Source organism: Arvicanthis niloticus, chromosome X (assembly GCF_011762505.2).
Source record: "Arvicanthis niloticus isolate mArvNil1 chromosome X, mArvNil1.pat.X, whole genome shotgun sequence".
Lineage (NCBI taxonomy): Eukaryota > Metazoa > Chordata > Mammalia > Rodentia > Muridae > Arvicanthis > Arvicanthis niloticus.
The window spans coordinates 108,436,531-108,462,286 of NC_047679.1; the positions used below are offsets into that span (position 1 = coordinate 108,436,531).

The following is a 25,756-nucleotide window of genomic DNA, read 5'->3' on the forward strand; positions in this document are numbered from 1 at the left end:
AGAAAATACGGTGAGCCAATCACCGAGAGGGCAAAAGTTTAGTACATATCCAGTAAATACTGTTCAATGCTCTTTCAAACAAATAAATAAGAGGATCACAGTTTCACCAAAGTTTTCAGCCAAAGGCCCGGCTAATGGATTCGGACAAAGACTAGGTGAACTCAAAATCAGAACTCAAGAAAAAGGTGTAAGTACTGATACTGGTATCCTAGAAATTTTACAGTAGAAGTGGTAAAATTCACATAAGAAGCAAGTTATAGCCTAAATACAATTTACAAATCTGTTAGTAAGAGTCACGGCTGTTTCCTCCTAACAGTTACTACTAGAAACCATCCTGGGTAACCGATCACAAATACCTGTAGACTCCCAACAATAACAACAACAGACTAGGAGATGGAAAGAGTATTTGAAGAGAAGGAAAAACAAAAGCAAAATGTCTTTGATTCTTAGCTTCCTCACTTCCAATGTTTTCCTCTGCTCTTCAGAATTATCTACAAGATCACAGTTCCTACCAATCTAGGATACCAAAACATGCAGCTTATGCACCCCACTCATTTACCCCCTTTCCCTTTATCGTGCGGTCCCTATTTCTAGTGATATCTTTCAGAAAGTTCACTGGTTAAAGACCTCAGTATTATCTGAAAGCAGGGGGAAAAGTAGCTGTTTCATAAGTCAGCATAAATTGTCAATTCAACATGATATTTTGAACAAGTTTGCTTTCTGTCGGGGATAAATTGAATTACTGTAGTTTACTTCTGTAGTTTTAATAAGACCATGCGAAGACATAAAGTAGATCTCACCTGATGACGCATGTAGTGGTTCATATAAGGGGTTGCCATTCTACTAACTTTGAGGCAGAACGGACATAGCAAGTTCTTAGTGTTTTCATGAGACGATCTAAAATGACTTTCTACATCAGAAAATATTGATGATCTAAACTGGCAAACCTAGAAATATAAATAAAGTTAAGTTCAACACAAAAGTTTATAACTTGCATACAATTTTACATCAAATTAGTAGAGACATATCATTGGTTTAGAAAAACATTGGTTTAGAGCTATATCAAAATACACTCAGATTTTATTCCTCTTTTCAGATCTACCATCCCTCATGTTGACTTACATTTTCAAGCACTTATTTATGCTTTTTTTCCTGTTATATAAAGGATCATTTTCTTCTTCAGATTTTAAAGGCTAAGCCAGAGACAGTTTATCTTTAGGTTGCTTTCTTTATACTGGGTGTCACTTCAAATTCTGGAGAAATACTTGTCAAAAAATATTTAGTTAGGTTCTCTAGTATTTCCTATTTCCCTGACATGTGTATAATCTTTGCTATATGATAAGACCATGTTTTAAGTCAGAAAACTATGGCCAGGAAGGTCAACTCTACCTCACTATGCCCACATACATGGCATGACTTTGGCCAGGTGGAAGTCACCAAACACAAGGTCTTTTCAGTTTTAGTATACTAACTCATTTTATTGAAATGCTTCAGAAATCAAAAGAAACAATACTATTTCATGGGATGTAGACATTGAACAGATAGAGGTATATAATAAACATGTGTATACCTGGCAAATATATGGCATTTCACCAGGTTTATGAGTGTCCTTCATATGTTGTAAAAGCATATGCTCCGTTTCAAATGACAATTCACAGATTTTGCAAATAGCTGAAAGGGAAAAAACACATTACAGCATTTTTCACATGCTTATGAAAGCAGGATTCATTTCATATCATCATAGCATCAAAGAATACAGTAACATTACTAGAATAGGCAATTCTAGCAATCTTATCACTATTGACTCTAATCCTGTTCTGAGGAACTGGGGATGTAGCCCGGTTGGAGAGCTACACAGTTCCCAGCTTGTGCTAACTACAACCATAATTAGTTTTTATATTAAGCATAAATTAAGGGCACTGATTTTAAAATTGAAAAAAAAATCCTCTTTAACGTTCCAACAGAATCCTCAACGTTCCCTCACAATCAGATAATCAAATTATGTAAAAATGCCACTTACTAGAAAAATCATGAGGAGTGTGTGTACTCTCAATGTGGCACTGTAGCTGGAAGGGGTTGGGGTACTGCCGGTAGCAGTGCTGACATGTAGTATGGCTTTCCCAGGTCTCATTGTTCTGTTTTTCAAATTCCAAATGGTGTTTCATGTGGTTCATGAACCTATAAGACAGGTGCAAAAACAAAGCAAATTTGTAACAAGAGATTTACAAATAATTATTGGATCCAAAAAATGTTAAATGCAGTTGCACGATTGATATTCAAAATATTACCTGTAAGGCTTTAATGCCATCCAGAAATGTATATATTTGTAGTGTGATTGGAATGAGATATGAAATGCTCCAAAACCCAAAAGTTTTTGAGCATCTTGTCACTCCACAAGTGCACTTAACTTTTATGTCAATTTGACACAAGCTAGAGTCATCAAAGTGGAGAGTACCTCAATTAAGAAAATGTCTCCATAAGATCAACTGTGAGCAAGCCTGTTGGCCATTTTTAAAATTAGCGATTCATAAAGGAGAGCCCAGTCCATTCTGGGTAGGGCTAACCCTGGGCCGGTAGTCCTAGGTGCTATAAGAAAGCAGGTTGATCTGTTCACAGAAATCAAGCCAGTAAGCAGCACCCCTCCATGGCCTCTGCACCAGCTCCTGCCTCCAGCTTCTGCCCTGTTTGAGTTCCTGCCCTCACTGCTTTTGCTGATGATGACACTGTGAGCAAGTGAAATAAACACTTTCCTCCACCAGTTAAGAAGAAGGTGTTTCATCACAGCAATGGAAACCCAAAGTAAGACACATGATAATATACAATGCAGGTAAATCAGAAGTATCATGCAAATTATCTCTAGGCTATATATAATAAAGCCATACATAAGCTAACTTATCTGATTTCTACAGTACAAAGTGAATGGTAAAATCAAATTGGTAAATAGATGGTCATGGTAAAACTTTTTAAAAAAATATTGTTGAATATTTAACATTTTTTCTTACAAAGTATTGGGAAAATAGCACTGTTACTCATATGAACTCACAGTGCTTTTGAGTATAGGCACAAGACCTGCATAAGATCAAGCCAACCAAAATCTCAGTATGGATGGGAAAGGGGTTTATAAAGTCCCATTCCTAATTGAGGAACTATTAACATGAGTCAATTTTCTTCAGACATGTGGTCTCTGAAAGACTGGCTCATGTTCCAGTAGATGCCCTTATATCCACGCCCTACCCCCTATACCAAGCAGCACTAGGTGAACCCAGTGGGTTTAAGAAAAAAATAGCAATGCCTTGGGAGGGAAAAGTGGGGGTAGGGAAATAGGGGCAGTTATTGAGGGTGAAGACACGAGGTGGATTTGGTCAAAATGCATTATATGCATGTTTGAAATTCTCAATTAAAAAAGACAAGAAAAAGGCTATTCCATATTTTTTAGTTTTCCTAAAGCTGTACTGTATAGTGTCGATCCTGCCTAAAAGCAATATGAAGATTTTGCTGTAGTTTGTATTTGACAGAGCTCATAACTCAAATCTTACATGAAAGAATGAATAAAAGGTCCGGTTTTGAGCAATCTACCATGTTATATTTATAAAAGAAAAAATTCTAGCAAGGTATCATGGGACACACCATTAATCTCAGTACCTAGGATTAAAGCAGAGGCAGGCAGCTCTATGTGATTTTGAGGTCAGCCTAGTAGTCTACATAGTGAGTTCCAGGACAGTCAGAGGTACACAGTGAAGTCCTATCTCAATTTTTTTCTCTAAGAGGTAGCATACTCCTTTAGTTACAGCACTTAGGAGGCAGAGACAGGTGTGAATTCAAGGCAAGCTCTATGAATTAGCCTACATAGTGAGTTCCAGGATAGCCAGAGTTACTGAATAGAAAGACCATGTCTCAAAAAGATTTTTCTTTTTCATCAGGGCATGGTATCACATGTCATTAGTCCCAGTACTCAGGAGGCAGAGGCAGGTGGATCTGTAGAGTTTGAGCCAGCCTCCTGGTTTACAAATCAAGTTCCAGCACAGCCAGGGCCACAAAGAGAAACCCTGTCTCAAAAAAGAAAAAACGTTTTTTTTTTTCTGTACAAAAATCTTGGAAGTAGTATTAACAATAAATATCAAGAAAGATATCACACACACACACACACACACACACACACACACACACACACACTGCAAAAGCTATGTCACCTACCACAAATATCAGGTTATAAAAGTAATGAAAAAAATCAGTTGTTTTGTTACTTGTTTAATGAATGATGATAAATATTCAACATGCCATGTAATTTTGATAATAAAATTCAAGTTCTTAAATTTTAAGACAAAAAAATTATAAAATGTTTAGAATTTCAACCAGGCATCTTAGTACATGCCTTTGACCTCATTACTAAGGAGGAAGAAATAGGCACATCTGTGAGTTTAAGGACAGTGTAGTCTACATAGTCAGTTTCTATATATTCTGAGACCCTGTTTCACAAAAAGAAGGCTTTAGAACTCCATTGGGAATTATATTTGTGTTTAAAATGTTTCAATTGTACAAAAATCAAAGCAGACATGTTGTATACACCTTGAACTCCTGTTTTTAAGCTACCTGAAAAATTATAACTGGGTAGATTCAGATATCAAATTATGAAAATGGAAAAGAAAATAAAGACATCCACCACAAGAAATAGCCTTTCTTAGTAGAAGTATTACAAAGATTTACCTAGGATAACAAAAAATACAATATTTATATTAAAAGATCAAGGTGCAAATTTTTGTTTCTTTTCAAACAAATAAAAATCAACAGTTACATACCTAATATTATTTTTAAGAACTTTTGTGCAACTGAAGCATTTAAAAGTTGTGTGAGTCTTCTGGTCTTCCTCAATAGCTCCTTCATGCCTTCCATAATAAAAATCACTAACTAGCATGATCAATTTTTCTTTATCTGAGTCAATGTTAGCTCTGCTTGTAGCCTTTGAATTTTCTGACTTGAGAGTTTCCAGAAAGTTATTTATCATGTCTGGGCAGCAACGCTGAAAGAGGAGAAATAGCATGCTTTATTTGTACATCTTATAAAAAAAATCTATGCTTAGCAATATGAAGAGATACCCACCAAAACACTGGCTTCCTTCCTTATACAAAAAATTCCAGCAATAAACACCAGCATTTTAATGAAAGAAATAACTTCCAAAACAAATGACAAACTTTAAGTCTGGAGAGATCTATATTGTAGTAGCTTGCAACTTTTGTTTTTGGAGTAAGATTTGAGCAATTGCTTTTTGGCCCATAACCACACATTTCATACTAATGTCAAGATATAACTTAAAAGTTACACACATCATTACGTATGAAGCCCAATATTTTTAAAGAGTTTATTTATTTAATGTATAAATATCTGCATGTACACCTGCATTCGAGAAGAGGGCATCGGATCCCATTACAGATGGTCATGAGCCACCATGTGGTTGCTGGGAATTGAGCTCAGGACCTCTGAAAGGGCAGCCAGTGCTCTTAACTGCTGAGCAATCTCTCTGGCCCAGTGCCTAGTTATCTAATACTTGCTAAAGCGTAACTGGAACTAGATTTGAGCACAGTTGATATGTCGTTCTAGCTCAAGGCACTAGATAATGTGTGACCCACAACGAAAGAGTTATCAGTTACAGTCTTACGAACACTGACTATTCCAGATAACACAGCGTTTAATTTTGAGCACCCACATCGTCCCAACTATAACTGTAGTCCCAGGGAAGCCAAAGTTTATTCTAGTCTCCAGGAACACCCGGTATGCAAATGGTACAGACATACATGCAAACAAAGTACCCAAATACATAAAATAAAAACAAGTAAATCTTTAAAATAATAACTGAAGAACAAAAATAAAATGGGAGAAAATATTTGCAAATCATAGAATTATAATTGTTGAATATATACACTTTAAAGTGTTAGAAAACTGAGTATTCTTATAATTCAGTAGCACCTCAATAACAACAACATTAAATATATCCTAAAATAACTTAAAAATAGACAGAGATGGCAGGAAAATAGAAAGGTGCTTATGCATGAACAGGGAAAAATTACTTTCAGAAGAAAATTACCATATAATTAAATCTCAGTAAATGTTATCTGTGCTGTATTTAAAACCTGAAGTCACAGTTGATTGCATTGGCATCTTGACGTTTATGAAAGAATTTTACACTACTGACTGTAATGGCTAATCTTGGTTGTCAAGTTGACTACATGTGAAATTAACTAAAACCCAAGCAGCTAGGCACACCCATGAGGGATTTTTCTTGGTTGAATTATTTGACGTGGAAGACCCACCCTAAATCTTAGTCACATCCATTGGCAACCCACATTAAAAAAAATAGGAGAAGCTCTTGGCTCTTTGTCTGCTTCCCTTCACGGTCACTGATGAATTCATCTATCCTGGTCCTGAGCCATTCCTTCGCTGGTGTTAAAACACAGTTCTTTGGGATTACTATGTGGACTGCAAAATGGCAACTCTAGACTTGCGATTCCAGCACCAGATTGGGATTGCTGATACCTTCATTGTAGAGGATTGAACAACTACTGGATCCTTGACCCTTTCTTCAGGACCACCCATAAGTCATTTTAACAAATCACATGTGTGTGTGCAATATTTAAATATGTATTTTCTCATATGTCAAGTCTGTTCTTTAGAGAACCCTGACTAATAAACTGATCTGTTCTATTAGGAATTGCAGTTCAACCTTTTTACATCTGTTTCTTTTGCTGATATGTAATCCTACTGAAAATAAGGTAGTCTATTTCCCCACATCTCCACACATTCAGCCATTTCTACTGTTTCGCTGTTAGTTTTTATAGTGATGTCTTTTGTCTTTCATTAGTTCAAATTGTTTAAATTTTCTAATAAATATTTGTAAGATGAATAAACACAAAGGAACTGAGAAGACATTTCTTTTAACAACAGATACAAAATGAACAGGTGTACATGCAGATACTCATACATTAAATTAAAAAAATATTTTTTAAAAAAAAAGATAATTAGACTCCATACATGAACAGGAAAATAAGGATTATGAGGGGTAGGGAAATGCTTCAGTAGGCAAAGCATTTTCTGTACTTAGGTGAGGACCTGACATCGAATCCCTAGAACCCAGGGAGGCTGGGCATGGTAGCACTTGCCCATAGTACTTGTGCTTCTACAAAGAGATGGGAGGCAGAGGCAGGAGAATTTGGAATAACAGCCACAAACAACAAAAAGATCCTGTTTTTCAAGCAAAGTGGACGACAAAGACTAACACCTGAAGTTGTCCTATGACCTCCACACATGTAAACACTAGTACTCAAACACATGAATGTGCACAGACACACACACACACACACACACACATGCACTCATACAGGATAATGAATAAATAAATGAAATTTAGACCAAAGTACAGTAAAAGTAAGGTAAATGACACTTTATTTAAAATGCTGGTAAAGTTATGTGTGTGTGTGTGTGTGTGTGTGTGTGTGTGTGTGTGTGTGAGAGAGAGAGAGAGAGAGAGAGAGAGAGAGAGAGAGAGAGAGAGAGAGAGAGCCATATCCTAAAGGAATACAAAATAGAAGTCACTATCAATGACAATATTAATGGTGGGACTGGACCCATTGTTCGAACTCAGGAAGGTGGGTGGACTAATGTCTAGTACCAGAATAGATATTTGTATTTAAAATTCTGAACACTCATTCTCACCCCTCTACTTTTTTCCAGGATTAAATAAAAGTCTGTATTTTGGAACAGTGAGCAGAAGAACCTTTTCCCAAGATGGCTCTTCACACTCTCCCTATCCTTTTTTTTCACAGAACCATCTATCTTAGGTATTTTACTGTTTTTCTTGCCATTTACATGGGGGCAGACAAAGATAAGGTGGACTACTTTACAAAGGTACCACAGAATATTGGTTTACTATTTTGTTAATAAATAACATACTTTAATTAGAAATCCCTCTAAATCCCATATTTTTTAGTAGTTTCAAATTTACCTAAAAATCCAAGTGCAGGAGCTTGAAAGACGAATATAAAGCTAGAATTCATTTATAATCCTATCCTATTCTGGATTGAGTTAAAACTATCATTTCATAATGCTCCATTAGGAAGGTGTGGAAAGCTAAGACATTTAAAACTAAGATTTCTAGAAAGATGAAATAGGAGAAATATGAAATGATTATGACACCATGGAAAAAAATTAAAAGAACAAAATTTTAAGTTATATGAACGATTATTTAATAAAATGCCTGCTTTATGAGAAGTATAAAGGGGGCTGGAGAGATGGTTCAGGGGTTAAGAGCACTGGCTGCTCTTCCAGAGGTCATGAGTTCAATTCCCAACAACCACATGGTAGCTCACAACTATCTGTAATGAGATTTGATGCCTTCTTCACATAAAATAAGTAAATAAATCTTAAAAAAAAATAAAAAAGAGAAGTATAAAGAATAACATGATTTATTCAATAAAATATTATGGTTTATTCGTTTTCAATTAAAATTACACATACTATTTAACTTAATGTAAATTTAAAAACGCATACTATGGTGTATACATGATGAATTTCAGTTTAATAATTTCATGGCTAGGAAGAATTTAAATTTTGTATGATCATTATGAAAACTAATTTTTACTCATATGAAAATGACAATAAAAGAAGCTTACAATTTAAATGTCTAGACAAATATTTACTGTGTATTTTTCTTAATATTTCATTATCTTCAAAACTCAAATTTGAAACTATTTTACCTTCATGTGGCACTTCAAAGGATCCAAAAGACTGAACTTAACATTGCACTTTGGACAGGATTTTAGTGAAGGTGATCCAGTTGCAGACTGAATTGATGAGGTATTCATATCTAAAACATATTAAGGATTTTTATGAATAAAAATTGAACTTTTAAAATATCACAATTCTTTTTTTTTTTTTTTTTTTTGGTTTTTCAAGACAGGGTTCCTCTGTGTAGTCCTGGCTGTCCTGGAACTCACTCTGTAGACCAGGCTGGCCTCGAACTCAGAAATCCGCCTGCCTCTGCCTCCCAAGTGCTAGGAACAAAGGCGTGCGCCACCACTGCCTGGCTAATATCATAATTCTTAAAATTTGTTTCTAACTAATTCATTTTTCCTCTGTACAATTTCATACTTACTTGATAGTACAACTTGGGAAGAGGCCTCTGCAGGAGCCTCACTTAAAGAAGATGAAGAGTAGGGGCTTGTTTCCGAAATGCTTGCATTAGTTTTTGGCTTTTTTGGAATAACACTGTTTACATTGGAAGTGGAAGGATGTTTTAATCCTAAAGTATGATCGACACCTATAAAGATTTGAACACCAGAAAAGATATTTATAAATGCTTCAGCACAGAATATTACTTATGTAAAACTGCTATGAAAATTACTTTAACATGTAAAATGCAGCAAAAATGCCTTGGAGCTAATTTACATGACAAAATTTCTATAACCAAAAAGCACAAACTATACAAGGAAGCATTTTAAGATTCACAAAATAAAGTTTATGCAAAAATTTAAAAAGGTACTCATTAAAGAAGACAGGCTGAGGGGAAAAAGGCATCCACTCCACAAAACACAAAGCAACAATAACAACAACAATATAGCAAAAAAGAAAGACAGAAAAAAGAAAGCTAGATTAACTTTCTCTGAGTTAAGTTCTTACAAGTGAATCTATGTTTTGGTGATCAAATACATTTAAACTTAAAAACTAATCATTCTACAATTCAGGAGAATTCTTTACTGGTGTTTTAAAAATCTTGAGATATCTAATAAAAATTGAATTTGGTCTTCTCCCAACTAATAACCCAACAAATAGTTTATTTGGATGTTCCTTATTGTAGGTAGTGGAAACAAAAATAATTCACTCATTCATATGAAAAACATCTAGAGTTTCCACAATGGCCTTCCAATTATTATCCTCTGAGTTAATTAAACATAGCGGACAATTCAGACCAACCCTTTCCTTTTATGTTTTATACGACTTTTGTAGTTTGAGTAGAGATTTCCTTGGAAGAAATGGTTGTTTTTGAAAACACATCTTAGCATCTAAAGGATTATAAAATTTACGGCATCTGTTTGAGAAATAGGCCCAGGCTCAGAAAAAGTGATTTTATAAAATAATCCAATATAAATTGTTCTTTATGAAAACGGCCCTAAAAACCCTTTTTGAGTTTAATGCTCTCAAATCTAAAGTCACAGGAGAAGCAGGTATATGAAAGTAAGAGCTCCTCTGCACAATTTATGGTGTTTCTTTCTTTAAGATGACATAGAGCTCTTTTTCCTATCATTAGAGGATATATTCACTGAAGGATTACTGCCAGCACTTGAGACTGACTTTGGTTTTGTTACTTTAATGTTTTTGTAAGTTGCCTGTGTCACTTGAACAATCAATAAATGTTGGCATTTTGCACCAGGTAATACTACACAATATTCTAGATAATAAAAATACTATTTAAATATATAACTTCTTAAAAGGTTTATTTTTATTATTTTTATGTATGCATATGTTTGTGTGTGCCTGCAAAGCCCAGAAGAAGGTGTCAGATCTCCTGGAGTTGGCATCTGTGCATCTCTGTAAATAGGCTACATGCATTCAGACATAGATTTAAAAAAAACTTAAAATCTTATTCTCATAAAAATCCCATTTCTGTTCTTCAAATTCAAACACGAATATAATTTTTCTAAGAACCTTTCATGGCCATCCTAGACAAGATGTGCTGTCAAACGTATCACATGTTTATAATTATTGTTGTAAACTTTAAGAAACCATTTAAAGCTTATAAGGCAACTTTCACTTTTCTTATTTTTGCCACAATAAAATCCTAAGAAGAGTACCATAATCTCCAAATGGCTCACACTGGGTCCAGAGGCTGAATGTATATATAATGTGAGAAACATAAAATGATATATTGACAATGTGAGAAAAGTGAGATGTAAGAAACTTGGTGAGTTGAAAAAGCACACACACAGAGGTAGAACAGAGGTTTGAACCTGTATGTTTTAGAGTAATTTGAACAGTGTTTGCTATTCAGGACAAGACTCTCTCCTCTACAGTTTATAAACCCTTTGTTGTGGCAGGGTCTTGTGCAGCCCAGGCTGACCTTGAATTTATTATGCAGCTAATTCTGGTCCTCCAACTCCTGCCTCCACTTCCCAAGTGCTGGAATCTCATGCATGTGTCACTACACTCAGTGGTAAATGTTTAAAATAGTGAGCAGGTGTTACTGTCTTTCACTCCTAGAAACTTCACAAATTAAGACTTGTTCTAGGAATGAGACCTTCTGTTTAGTAAAACCAAACTTAAGATGACTATATCATCGCCCTATCCATTTCGGTTCTTCGTTATTTTGATAACTGGACATAGGTTAATATCAAATGAAGTATTAGCAAAGTGATAAAAAAATTGACACTGAAATCTCTATAAAAATTTTCCTCTGGATTGATAAATGTAATATAGTATTTACTAGTAAATCAAAGTTTAAAAGATAATTTATGTTCCTCTCTAGTGATATATATCAAATAAGATAATAGAGAAACACCTAATTCTATTATAGAGAATAGTTTCTTTTTTTTTTTTTATCTAGGTGACATTCTTCCACTATCACGCTAATTTACATTCATGAAGAATTTTGTCACGGTAGAAAAAAAATAAAAGAATTTTATTTTAATCCTCCAATTTCTGTTCCTTCAATGGATATGCAGTAGGTACTGATCAAATGTAAATCACTTTCTCTTTCGTCCTGCCATTTTATGATACCACTCTATTATCACATGTAGCTGTCATATACATCATTTCTTTCATAGAAAGTTTGCATAAATTACTGGTGTCCAAATAATAAAACCATTTTTACAGAATATTTAACATATAAGGCGACTTCTCTGACTTACAGAGATTATATTAAGACTTCATTGTTTTACAGGTAGTTCTAATAACTCAATAATAAGCTCAGCCAGGTGTGGTAGTACAGTCTTTAATTCCAGCCCTTAGGAGGCAAGGCAGAGAAGGACAAGAATAGAAGCGGGGAAAGGAGGGGGAGGAGGAGGAGGAGGAGGAGAGAATAAAGTAGTATACACTAACTTAGGAGAAAGAAAATAGTCTACTATTGAATATAAAATTTAAGATTGAGAGCTGGAGAGATGGCTCAGTGATTAAGAATACTGGTTACTCTTCCAGAGATCCTGAGTTCAATTCCCAGCAAACACATGGTGGCTCACAACCATCTATAAAGGGATCCGATACCCTCTTCTGGCATATGGGTATATGTGCAGACAGAGCATTACTTCATTAAAAAACACATAAATAAAAAGCTCATGTATGTACATGTATATATATGAACACTATGATCACACATGAAAAGCATTCAAGAATGATTAGCTCTATTTCCACCATATAATATATGCAAAATGTAACATGAAGGCCCTTATTTCAGAAGAAAAAATTTAAAATATGTGTATGTATATGAGTACATGCATACCATGGCATACCTGTGGAGGTTAGAGGACAACCCGCCAGAATCAGTTCTCTCTCCCTATCATGTGTGTTCAAAGACCATGCTCAGATCATCAGGTTTAGTGACAGTGACCTTTACTTGTTGAGCCACCTTTCTGGCTTTTAAAATTTTTATTCGTTTGTTTATTTAATGTGCATCTGTGCACAGTATGGAGTTGATTCTCTACTTTGACTCTGAGGGTTCCAGGGACTCAACTTAGGTTATCAGTTTGTCTCAAACACCTTTACCTGCTAAGCCATCTTCAGGCTTTCATACAGAAACTCTATATATACATTAATGAAGTCTCTTTTTATAGATTTTAAAGAAGAAATGTTAAATCAAACCTGTACTCTTTTGCAGTATGTTGGAGGATGGTATATCCTTGCTTGAGTCTAGCTGTAAGACAGAAGAAGCACCTGAATCATCTTCTAATAAAGTCTTTGTAAAGTTCTGCAAAATGTTAAAAATTATTTTGTCAATTATTATAAAAATAAACCAAACTCTATGCTAGTACTACAAAGACAAGCTAGAAAACACAAAAGCAATTTCCCCTCGCTGCTAAAATGACCACATACTGGGTGAGACGCATATTGGCATTCATTATTTTTGTAATTTTCCTAGAGAACTAAAATTAGTTGTGAATAAACTATTAAAATTTTAAAAAGGCAGTGATAACATTGGCAAGGCAGAGGTTTCATTTTTGGTATAACTTCTCTAAGGATATTTAAGCAGTACCTACTAAAGACTTTCAAAGGTCCACATCCCTTAATATGATTCCATGTCTAAAAATTTGTGTTAAGGAAATGAAAATGTTTAACAGAATCTTTATAATATCAAAATATGAAAACGTGTGTGTTCAACAAGAGATGAATAGGTAAATACGTTTAACAGACTATTATGTATCCTCATGCTTTTGAGGAAGAGACAATGAATGTCAAAGAAATATATTCTCAATACAATATTCAGTGATAATGAGGGATATCAAATCTATGTAAATATGGTCCTGACTGACAGACTATACTATCTACAGAAAACAAACATCAAAATACAAATTGGGTTTCCTTGTTTCTAATCCTTTTCATGTATATAACTTTTACAATGAGAATACAAAGATATTGTTTGCTTGTCTTATGCATTCAAGGTGAGAGATGAGTACGCTGTAAGAATTTTATTTTCTTCCTAAATTTTCTTATTTTGAGGGCGGGGTGGGGGAGAGGGAATGAAACCCAGTTTTCCAATATAATCCTGCATAGCCTGGAACTGACTATGTTGAATAGACTGGCCTCTTCATCCTCCCGCCTCAGTCTTTTGAGTGTTATTATCAGCCATAAGCCACCATGCCTGTCTTTGGCACTAACTTTTCTATCAGTTTGTTAGGAAGTTAAAGAGACAGAGGCTGGAGAGACAATGCCTCAGTGGTTCGGAGTACTTGCTGCTCTTGCTGTGGATCTGGATTCAGTTCTCAGAACCTGCACAGGGCTTTACAACTGAATACAACTCTAGTTCCCAGGGATCCAACACCCTTTTCTGGCATTTGTGTGTACAAAACACACATATATGATGTACATACACAGGCACTCACATATATGTATAAAATAAAAAAAAAAAACTGTTACAAAAGGAGTATGGAGGCAGCTATTACCTAAAACTGACAGTTATAGTGGTGCATGAATTTAATCCCACACTCAGGAGACAGAGGCAGGCAGATCTCTGAGTTTGAGGCCAGCCTGGTCTACAGATAGTTTCAGACCAGCCAGTGCTACATAGAGAAACCCTGTCACGAAAAACAAAAATAATTATGAACAAATTACCTAAAACATTCCATTCCTAGAATTTGAGACATAATTATAATTATTCACTTGAATACATGAAATACAACACGCACATACACATATGCCTTAACGTACACTGAAACAGTGGCTATAGCTCAATTTACCAGAAGAGACTCTAAAAAGGTATCATGTTGAAGAGACTGGTCTCAAACTCAATCCTCTTGCCCCGAGTCCCCCAAGTACTAGGACTACATGCATGTAACTGCCATGCTGGCTTAAAATGTTTAAAAACTAAACAATGAAAACGGTTTTGAGAATAAACAGCCAGGACTTGTTGGAATGATCATCCCAATTAAGGACACCTAAGTTTACTCTGTTTAAAAAGTTGACTTTCTGTGGGTTCCTTCTTGACTCAATAAGCTTTTTAGTTTTATGAGGTCCTATTTGCCAATTGTTGACTTTGATTCCTGGACAAGTGGGGTCCTATTCAGAAAGTTCTTCCCTATACCTAAATCATGTAGAGTACTGCCTATGTCTTATGGCAATGTCCACGTTTCAGGTTTCAAATTGAGGTCTTTGATCCACTTGGAGCTTTTTTTTTCATGCAGCATGATAGATATGGACCAATTTCATTTGTCTATATGTGGACATTGAGGTTTTCAGAACCACTTGATACACATGTTGTCTTTTCTCAACGGTATGTTTTTGGTCTCTTTTTCAAATACCTGAAGTAGATTACGGGTTACTGGGGCTCAGAAGAACAAAGGGGATAGTCAAGATTTTGGTACAAAAATTCTAGATAAGGTATCCATTGAATTTGATGTTGGATCTTTGTAGTGTTGACTTGAATGTATCTGGAATAGTTGTACATAAAAATCACACAATATACCTACTTTATGCTATATAATTTTGTCAGTGTAACAGTGTCCTTTAACACAATGAAATAAATTTAGTTTACAAATGAAGCTGAGTGTGGTGGCTCATACTTTTTAATCTCAGGAGGCAGAGGCAGGTGGATCTCTGACTTTAAGGCCAGCCCAGTCTACATAGTGAGTTCCAAGACAGCTAGAGCTACATAGTGAGACTCTTTCTTGAACAAACAAACAATACCCCAAACAAACCAATAAAAAAATCTAAGGATATTGACTCAAAGATAATTTTCTTTGAGTAATTATGGCAGTTAGCTATGACTATTCTCAACTCTGGCCGGATATATTCTATCCAGTGTGTCCTTGAATTAATTGTAAAGTATTGAAAACAAAAACAAACTTACAGGTTTAGACACAGTCTGAACGTCAGAACTCTCTGAAGATTTGGGTGCAGGATGAAAGCTTGGCAAAGCAACCAGTGGATTAGATGATGGATTTCTGTAGTGTTGATTTGTAGGCTTGAATATATTAGAAATAGCTATATATGTAAAAAAAAAAAAAAAAGACCCAGAACATAATGAACATATTGGTATACAATTGTGCCAAATAGTCGAGTTTAAAATAGTAGAAACTGGAGAGATGGCTTAGCCAGTAAATACACTTGCTGCTCTTGTAGAGGACCCAGGTTCAGTTCCTAGCACCTACATCAGGTGGTTAACCACCACCAATTAATTCCAGTTCCAGGGGACCCAATGCCCTCTTCTGCCCATCCATGGGCTCCCGTACATATATGGTGCACAAAAAACTCATACAGTCACACATATATACATATAAATAAAACATAAACAAATGTTTAACATTAAGACAGTACAATAATAAAGTACCTGGATTGAATGAGCCATTCTTCAGTCCCTTTGAAGATGAACCAGGGCTACATCTGTTCAAAATATCTACAAGAATATTTCAAAACACATTATTGAAATGAAATATATTAAGATAATATAAAACTGTCTAAAACGAACATGTGTACCCATTAATAGAAATATATTTGTGATCCTTAATGATGATAAAATTTTATGACTCAAGTTTTTATTATTCAGAAATCAAGCCCATGCCCAATTCTCATGCCACATTTGACACCCCTAGATTTCTGGAAGTTTCATTATGGACCAGCTGATTGGATTGCTGTTCTTCTGATTCTCTGAATCGTTACTTGCGTTCTGAAAGGAAAATTATCAAATAACAGATTAAGTTAAACCTAGATATTAGTATTTGACTAGTTTTAGAGGTCAATCTGAGCCTAACAGGATACTCTAGATCATTTCAGACTGTTTGTTATCTCTTGTCCTTATGTGAACATAGTTTTCTGATAACCAAGAAATCATATTTAAATTAAGAAGGTAAAAATGTGATTAAAATTTCTCACCACAAGAAGGTAATATCTAAATGATGGTTTCTATTGCTGTTGGTAAATCACCATGACCAAAGCAACTTGGAGAGTAAAGAGTTTATTTCATCTTACAAGTCATACTCCATCACTGATGGAGGTCAGGGCAGGAACTCAAGTACGACAGGAACCTGGAAACAAGAACTGATACAGAGGTCTTGAAGGAATGCTGCTTCTTGGCTTGCTTATCATTGTTTGCTCAGCTTGCTTGCTTGCTTATATCACCCAGGTCCACCCACAAAGGGATGTCATCACACTGTATGCGATGGGCTCACCTACAACAATTATCAAGAGAATTCACCAAATGGGCTTGCCTACAGGCAAAACTGGTGTGGGCATTTTCTCAATTGAGGTTCTCTCTCCAAAAATTTTATGTCAAGTTGACATAAAATATAACTAGAACAGGCAAAAAGAACACACATTCCATAAAACCACAAAAAAATTTTATCTCCTCATAGGATTAGTAACAAGTAACATAAAAATGAAATTGTTATATGATCACAAAAATAATGAAACATTTTATGACAATGTTTCTCAACCTGTGGGTCCTGATGCTTTGGTGATCAAATATCAGGTATTTACATTGTAACTCATAACAGTAATAAAATTACAGTTATGAAGTAGTAACTTTATGAGTCAGCTTCACCACAATATGAGGAACTGTACTGAAGGGTTGCAGCATTACTAAAGTTGTGACCACTGTTCTATGAAAACAGGACAGAAGTCTAGGGAAAAACAACTTTTTGCTCAAATTATTTGATATCATGATTTTTTTTTGCTACTTTATTTATGAGCCAAGATCTCAGTATACAGGCCAGACTGGCCTTGAACTCTCAATATTTCTGAGATTATAAGTATGTACTGCCAATGCTGGGCTTAGATCTTATGTTCAGTTTAAGTATTAAACCATCAAGTTGTTCCTACTTTGTTGTGGCTGTAGTTCACTAACGCTTTTTTTTTTTTTTTTTTTTTTTTTTTTTTTGAGAAAAGCACTTTGGTCATATTTGCTTTTAAAATTATTTTTTATACTTTGAGGATCATTATGACAATCACTTCCACCTTCCCCTTTCTCCTTCTAAATCCTTCCATATACCTCTGTCCTTGCTCATTTTCAAATTCATGGCCTCTTTTTTCATCAGTTGTTGTCACATATAGGTGTGTGTGTGTGTGTGTGTGTGTGTGTGTTCCTAAATATGTAGGTGTGCTGGCTAGTTTTACATCATCTTGACACAAGGTACAGTCACCTCAACTGAGAAAATGCCTCCATAAGATTGGGCTGTACACAAGCCTGTAGGGCATTTTCTTAATTAGTGATTGATGGGGGAGGACCCAGCCCATTGTATGTGTGAACCACCTGGGCTGGTGGTTCTGGGTTCTATAAGAAAGCAGGATGAACAAGCCCGGGGACCAAGCCAATAAGCAGCACCCCTCCATGTCCTCTGTATCAGCTCCTGCCTACATGGCCTGTTTGAGTTTCTGTCCTGACTTTCTTTCATGATGAACAGTGCTGTGGAAGTATAAGCCAAATAAAACTCTTTCCTCCCCAACTTGCTTTTTTGATCATGGTGTTCCCTCACAGCAATAGTAACCCTAATTAAGATAGTAAGTATAACTTCTCAGTCTATGTAATTACTTGTACTTATACTTTATAATAGCTGTACATAAATGTTTAGCTCCTATATTTTACATGCTAAGATTATTTTAAGGCATAAAACGCCGGGCGGTGGTGGCGCACGCCTTTAATCCCAGCACTTGGGAGGCAGAGGCAGGCGGATTTCTGAGTTCGAGGCCAGCCTGGTCTACCGAGTGAGTTCCAGGACAGCCAAAGGCTATACAGAGAAACCCTGTCTCAAAAAACCAAAAAAAAAAAAAAAAAAAAAAAGGCATGAAACATCAACAAAATTTGAATTCTGAATTAATAAATTTAGAATAACTACTTGAGCTCTGAATTTAAAATATCAGAATAATTTAGAAAAGATATTCCATTAGTTCGATCCTTTTTGGTAGAATTACCTGAAGCTGACAGATATAATGCTAGCTAAATATTGTTAACAATTTTTTGAAATTTTTATGTTTGGCTTAAAATTGACTTATCTGTTTTCAACAAAATGTGAATAGCAATTTTCAAATATAATTTTTTTTTTTGCTTTTTCCAGACAGGTTTTCTTTGTGTAGTCTTGGCTGTTTTGGAACTAGCTCTGTAGATCAGGCTAACTTTGAACTCACAGAGAGATCCTACCTCTGCCTCCTGAGTGCTGGGATTAAAGGTGTGCCCCATCACTGCCTGGCTCCTAGTTCATTTTTAATTTAAGTGGGACTCCACTCTTTGTCACAAAAATGATACTGAGAATTCTACTATTTAAAATTTTCTACCTCTGATTAAAATTTTCTACCTCTGATTAAACTTTAAATGATGAAGCAGTTGTCTGGATGTGAGAATCCTTACTAGACACAATCTTATTTAGTATATTCTGGTATTTTAGCAAAGCATTTTAAACACTTCCTTTTCTGTGTATCTGAACTAAAAGGAGCAAAGATAAAGAATAAACAAGCAGGTTATGGGGATTCTTTAAAAATTAAGTGGGGCACTCTGTCCAGGGAAGCAGATAGGCTAACTGCAAATTTTCACCTTTCCCTCTATTCTTCTAGATCAAATCCCCCATTCTCATTCTTAAATCTGTAGCAGACTACCTGATGTGGCCTTTACATACTCTCTGCCACCATTCCCAGGGAACTAACAGATCCTGGTGGTACAACCTCTTTCATCCCTCTCGTGGACCCCCATCTTAGTCCATCCCTATTCCTAAATGTCAGATCCCAATATCTATCTAACACATTTTATCTGGAACCCCCAGTGGCCACTCCAATCAAGATATCAGAAGAATTTTCCACTAGTCAATAAGATCCAGAGAGGGTATCAGAAACCAAGGAACAAAGATGCACCCAACAAAGACAAAAACAGATATCTGCACCTAGAATTATAATCTTCTAAAACCCAGATGTTTAGACCAATGTAAAAACACAATCAATAACATCCAGGACAATATGTCTCTCCACCAGAACCTAGCAACCTTACAACAACAGGCCCTAGATATTGTAACATAGCTGAAACATAAAGAAATAGACCTTAAAATACCCTTTATTAATATGTTAGAGGTCCTTAAGAAGGAAATGAATAGGTTCTCTAAAGAATCTATGAAAAGCTGGGCAATGTTGGTGTTTAATCCTAGCACTTGGGAGGCAGAGGAAGACAGATTTGTCTCTATGAGTTCAAGGCCAGCCTGATCTATAGAGTTAGTTCCAGGATAGCCAGGGCTACACAGAGAAATCCTATCTCAACAAAACAAACTAAAACAACAATAATAGAATCAATAAAGAAAACCCAAACTGAAGAAATTATGGAAATGAAAACAATTTTGGAATTCGAACAGGAATTTCACTCTTTTTTTTTTTTTTTTTTTTTTGGTTTTTCAAGACAGGGTTTCTCTGTGTAGCCCCTGGCTGTCCTGGAACTCATTCTGTAGACCAGGCTGACCTTGAACTCAGAAATCCTCCTGCCTCTGCCTCTCAATAGGAAAGGACATTGCATAATCAAGGGAAAAAATCCACCAAGAGGACACTGCAATTATTAAATCTATGCACCAGCTGGGAAGTGGTGGTGCACGCTTTTAATCCCAGCACTTGGGAGGCAGAGGCAGGCAGATTTCTGAGTTTGAGGCCAGCCTGGTCTACAGAATGTGTTCCAGGACAGCCAGGGCTACACAGAGAAACCCTGTCTCGAAAAACCAAACTAAATGAAAACAAAACAAAACAAAACAAAATCTATGCACCACACACAAGGGTCAAATTAATAAGAGAAGTATTACTACAGGTTAAATCACATATTGACTCACTCACACTGATAGTGGGAGAATTTAATACCTGACTCAGGTCATCTACAACAACAACAACAACAACAAAACCTACACATAGAAATGTTGGTGCTAACTGACTTTGTAAATGAAATGGACATAACAGATATTTACTGAACATTTCACCTACACACAAAGGAATATAACTTGTTCTCAGCACCTCATAGAACTTTCTCCAAAATTGGCCAAATACTCAGACACAAGTAAGTCACAATAGTAGGGAAAAAACTGAAATAACATTCTGCATCCATGTGACAACCACAGATTAACGCTGGACATCAAAAACAACAGAAAGCTTACAAATTCATGGAAACTGACCAACATACTCTTGAATGGAAAATGAGTCAAGACATAAATGAGACTTTCTAGAATGAAATGAAAATGAACACACAACATACCTAAACTTAGAGGACAGCGTGAAAGTGTTACTAAGGACAATTTCATAGTACTACATGCTTACATAAAAATAATGGAGCGATCTCATACTAGTCACTTTATCAGCACACCTGACAGCTCTAAAACATAATAAACCCAAAAAGCATAGACAGAAAGAAATAATCAAACTCAGGGCTAAAATCAATAAAATGGAAATAGAAAAATGCACAGAATCAATAAAACAAAGAGTTCTCTGAGAAAATCAAGATTGACAATCATCTAAAGTAACTAAAAGGTGGAGAGAGAAAATCTCAATTAACCAAATAAAAAACGAAAAGGGGGACATTAACAGCAGACATCAAGGAACTCCAGAGAATAATAGAAACATACTTTAAAAAAAACCCTGTACTCCAAGATGAAGTGATTATTCAGAGGTTAAGAGCACTGACTGTTCTTCCAGAAGTCCTGAGTTCAATTTCCTAGCAACCATTTGGTAGCTCACAACCATCTGTAATGGTATCTGATGTCCTGATGCCCTCTTCTGGTGTGTCTGAAGACAGCTACAGTGTACTCATACATAAAATAAATAAATCTTTAAAAAGTAAAAAACAAACCTGTACCCTTCCAAATTGGAAAACATAAAAGAAATAGATAATATTCTTGATAGATACCACTTACCAATGTTAAATCAAAATCAGCTATAACCCCTAGTGAAATAGAAGCAGTAATTAAACATCCCACTGGTCTTAGTGTTTTATTGCTATGAAAAGACACCATGACCAAGGCAACTCTTACAAAGTAAAACATTAAATTTGAGGCTGGATTATAGTTTGAGAGGTTTAGTCCATTACTATCATGGTGGGAAGCATGGCACTGTGCAGGCAGACATGGTTTTAGAGGAGCCATATTACATATTGCTCCAAAGGCAGCAGAAGGGGACTGGAATGTGTTTCACATCAGGTGAAGCTTGAGCATTGAAGACTTCAACACCTCACCTCCACAGTGACACACTTCCCATAACTAGGCCACACCTTCTCCAAGAGGGTCACACCTCCTAAAAGTGCCACTTCCTACGGGCCAAGCGTTCAAACACATGAATCTATGGGGACCATACCTATTCAAACCACCACACCAACCAAAAAATTATTTACATTGGAGTCCCCAGGCTGAGAACTGAACCCAGAGCTTGCCAATAAGACTGGAGTCTGCCCAGTCACTTTCCTGTCTCTGCCTCCTAAGAACTGAAATTATAGGCAGGCTGCCATTCCTACCTGGCATTTACATGGCTTCTGGGAATCCAAATTCCAGGACTTGTGCTTTCAGCTTGTACAGCAAATGCTTTAACTGCCAAGGCATTCCCTAACCCTATCTTTTCATCTAAGCTCTTTTCAGATCGAATACATCAAGTACTAAAATTAAAACAGTCACAGGTTTGTCACATTAAAAAAAACAACAACAACCATCATATGAAATTTCATTGAAATAAATGCTTACTTGAAATGGCTGGTTTGGAACTTGATATCTCTCCAACAAAGATCAACTCATCATCGTCGTCTTTGTTTTGACTTTCTTCTACTTTCTGCTGCCATGGTTCCAACTCTTCTTCTTCACATTCCATGAAAAGTTCAGCCATTTTTGAGTTATCTAATTTCCAAGAGGGGATAAACAACCCTTATGTTCAAAAGGGAAAAAAAATACATATTTGTAATAGGAAGTAAGCTAATTAAAGATAAACTTTAATAATCCTAAAGAAAACTACTGAATAGCTACATAATAAACTGCGAAAACAACCTGTAATATCTAAACTAGTAGCTCAGTGCAGTGGTGTACTCCTGAAACTCTACCTACCATTCATTCAGGAAGTTTAAGTAGCAGGATGACGTTTTGGAGGCCAGCCTGCTCTATACATGAAGCTCTATCTCAAAACAAAACTGGTAAAAATTGGTTAGGTAGCTAGAAGATTGGGGACAGCAGTTGAGTTACAGTGGTCAAATTTTTATTTTTTAGGCTTTTGATAGGTTTTGTTTGCATGTATGTTTGTGCTCCACGCATGCAATGCCTGCAGAGGCCAGAAGAGGCCTGGAATGAGATTTAGAGACATTAGTTGGCAGCCAAGTGGGTTGTGGGAACCAAACCGGGTCCTCTGGAAGAATGAGCAGTGCTCTTAACTGCTGAGCCATCTCTCTAGCCCCAGGTAGCCAAAAATTTAAGATAAAATCTAATCAAAGTACCTTTATGCTATATGACTAGGATATGATTATATGTACAAAAAGGAGAGTATATGATCATTACCTGAAACAAAAACACATCACTTGTATTTTAGAAAGGAAATAAACCAAAAATAAGTGGCAGTTAGATTGGAAGGAGGAAAAAAAACTGCACCAGAGATATTAGGGTACAGAATAACCCACCTCCCCCAAAGTTAATAGGATGGAAATAGGGAAAATAGAAAAGCTTATCCTATTCCAGGGTAGAATAGACAGTTCTCATCTCAAGAAATTAAACAAAGAATGCACTGCAAATACTACCAGTTCTGAATAATGACACAACTCATAACAAACATAATTATTTTAAAAATCTAAGAATAAAAAAACAGCAGCAAAAATAGATGTGAATAACTAATGAGCACCTCAATTTTGAGTTAAGTCTCTAATGTGAAAGACCAAAGCAATAAGACAAGTTAAAAGACCTTAAACAAAACCAAGGACAAGAGAAATGAAAAACAATATGATGAGGTTCATTTAGAGAAATTTGACAAAATGTAATAAATTGGGACTGAAAAGATGGCTCAGTGGGTAAAGGTGCCTATTGCCCCAGCCTGATGACCCGAGTTTCAATCTCTTGATCATGCCATGTAAGAGTGGAAGGTAAAAGGACTCACAAAAGTTATCCTTTGACCTCCACATGTGTGCTGTGGCATGTGTGCACACACACAGTATACACACACACACACACACACACACACCAATAACGATAAAATAAAATTTAAATATATAAACAATAACATTCAGAAAATGATTAAAATCAAATCAGGTGATACTAACTAAAACATATCCTAAAAGCAAAAGCTGAGTATATATGGCACACACACACACACACACACACACACACACACACACACACACACACTCAGTTAGAAATAGAAATAGAAATATAAAATTTAAATGTACAACAGCTATCTAATGAAAATTCCAGAAAAAAAAAATCAATCGAGAAAAGAGGGCCAGGTTTGTATCCCAGCTTGTAGAGTAGTTGCCTAGCATTTATAAAGACCTAGATTCAGTTCCCAGCACAAACTTAGAACAGTGTTAGTATTCTGGAGGTGAGACAAAAATCTTAGCAGTTTAAGATAATCCTCAGTGTTGCCTGAACATTTTTTTCCTGTCTACTCACCCCAGACAGGGAACTAAGAATGGAACTCAATTGTAAGTTGGTTAAAAGGTTTTAAAACGTTTATGTATTTGTTTATACATCCCATTATGTCCCCCCCCCCATTTTCCTAGTCTCCCCCTCACACAGCTCCTCCCTCCACTCCTCCTCTGAAAAGGGGGAGCCCCGCCCTCCATATCACCCCACCCTGGCACCTCAAGTCACTGCAAGACTAGATGCATCCTCTCCCACTGAGGCCATATAAAGTATTAGCAGTACTACTGCATTTTTCAAACAATGTGTATTTAAGTAGATTCTCCTCCCTTATTTTCCCAATTACCCTGCTACCCCTGTCCTACACCTCCCCTTCTATTTTTCTCTTATGTTTTATATGTCCTTTTGCCCTTTCTCCTCTTCCCATCTTCTTCTTCATCCCCTATTTTTACCCTCTTAGTCTCCTTTATAGATAGTCTTGGCTGGCCGAGCAGTTGCTATGAAGACCAGGTTTTTCTTGAACTCAGAGCTCCACCTGCCCCTGCCTCTATGTGGTCTTTGCTACTTTGTGGGTTCTTCTTTATTCCACCCCTTTTATACCCTTTCAACTCCCTACCATTTGATAAGAGAGAAAAAGGGATAGAGAGAAAAAGCAAGAGGTCCCTGAGTAAAGTCAAGGGTTGGAAAGAAAGTAACATTATCATTATACTACTTTCTGCTGATTAGGGGTGTTGAGTTCCTTGGGGGCAAGTTTGATCTTTACCATCAGGATCTCTAATTTCTTCTTGTTTCTTCTTTGCTCACAGCTACTTAACAAACTACAACCAACAACAGCCAATAACAACCCACAACCTACCATGTCTCTGGGGGCCTTAGTACTTATATACCCTCTAAAATGTCCCCAGGATTCCAAATGGCACATAACTGCAGAAACTATCTGTTGCTGGCAAAATTATGCTCCTGCTAGAGCACAAGACAATCTGAAGCAGCCCTATACTTCACACCTTGGATTAAAATGATAACATATTTTTATATTTCTGTTTTTTTTTTTCTTTTTTCTTTTTCTTTTTTTTTTTTTTTTTTTTGGCTTTTCTCTGTGTTTTTTAAGAAACCAAAATTCCAAAATTGTCACTACATCTGCCTTTGAAGCACTGAGATTAAGGCATGTGCACCTGACCTCTAATATCTAATATTTTTTTAGTTGGGGTTATTTACAAGATCATGAGCAACTTATGGAGGGTGGCTTTAGTACTGAAGAAAAGGTATCTCTGCCTACTAAGTGGTCTCAGTAGCCATCCCTCCATGCAAAAGTTTTCTTCTGTTTGGAGACATACATGAACCCTTCCCCGAGAAACAACTGCTTGTAAGTCTTGAAGAGGGTTGGGGCCACTGAAATTGTCCCCTATTAATTGCTTACAAATCTTGGCCAGATCTATGGTTTCATTTTCTAGTAATTATTGTCTATAAAGCCTTGGGAGGAGTGAGACCCTCGTCTTGGCATCCTTAACTGTGCAACTGTCAACTGT

At 36.0% G+C, this 25,756-nt stretch overlaps 1 protein-coding gene across 7 annotated transcripts in view; it reads right to left on the reverse strand.

Moving 5' to 3' along the window:
• The window catches only part of Znf280c (zinc finger protein 280C), a 57,556-nt gene that overhangs the window by 16,842 nt on the left and 14,958 nt on the right, over nt 1–25,756 (reverse strand). For 5 of the 7 annotated variants that reach the window (XR_013106056.1, XM_076918935.1, XM_076918934.1 and 2 more), the window contains exons 4-13: nt 22,362–22,538; nt 16,019–16,084; nt 15,539–15,672; nt 12,838–12,943; nt 9,143–9,307; nt 8,745–8,854; nt 4,797–5,017; nt 2,021–2,178; nt 1,571–1,671; nt 801–947 (exon numbers count right to left, since the gene is read on the reverse strand). Coding sequence is in view for 6 of the 7 variants with exons in the window: in XM_076918935.1 (XP_076775050.1) it covers nt 801–947; nt 1,571–1,671; nt 2,021–2,178; nt 4,797–5,017; nt 8,745–8,854; nt 9,143–9,307; nt 12,838–12,943; nt 15,539–15,672; nt 16,019–16,084; nt 22,362–22,538 (1,385 nt within the window). In the remaining variant the exon portion in view is untranslated. The remainder of the gene's footprint in view (nt 1–800; nt 948–1,570; nt 1,672–2,020; nt 2,179–4,796; nt 5,018–8,744; nt 8,855–9,142; nt 9,308–12,837; nt 12,944–15,538; nt 15,673–16,018; nt 16,085–22,361; nt 22,539–25,756) is intronic. The other 2 variants (XM_076918938.1, XM_076918937.1) reach the window with 2 other exon arrangements.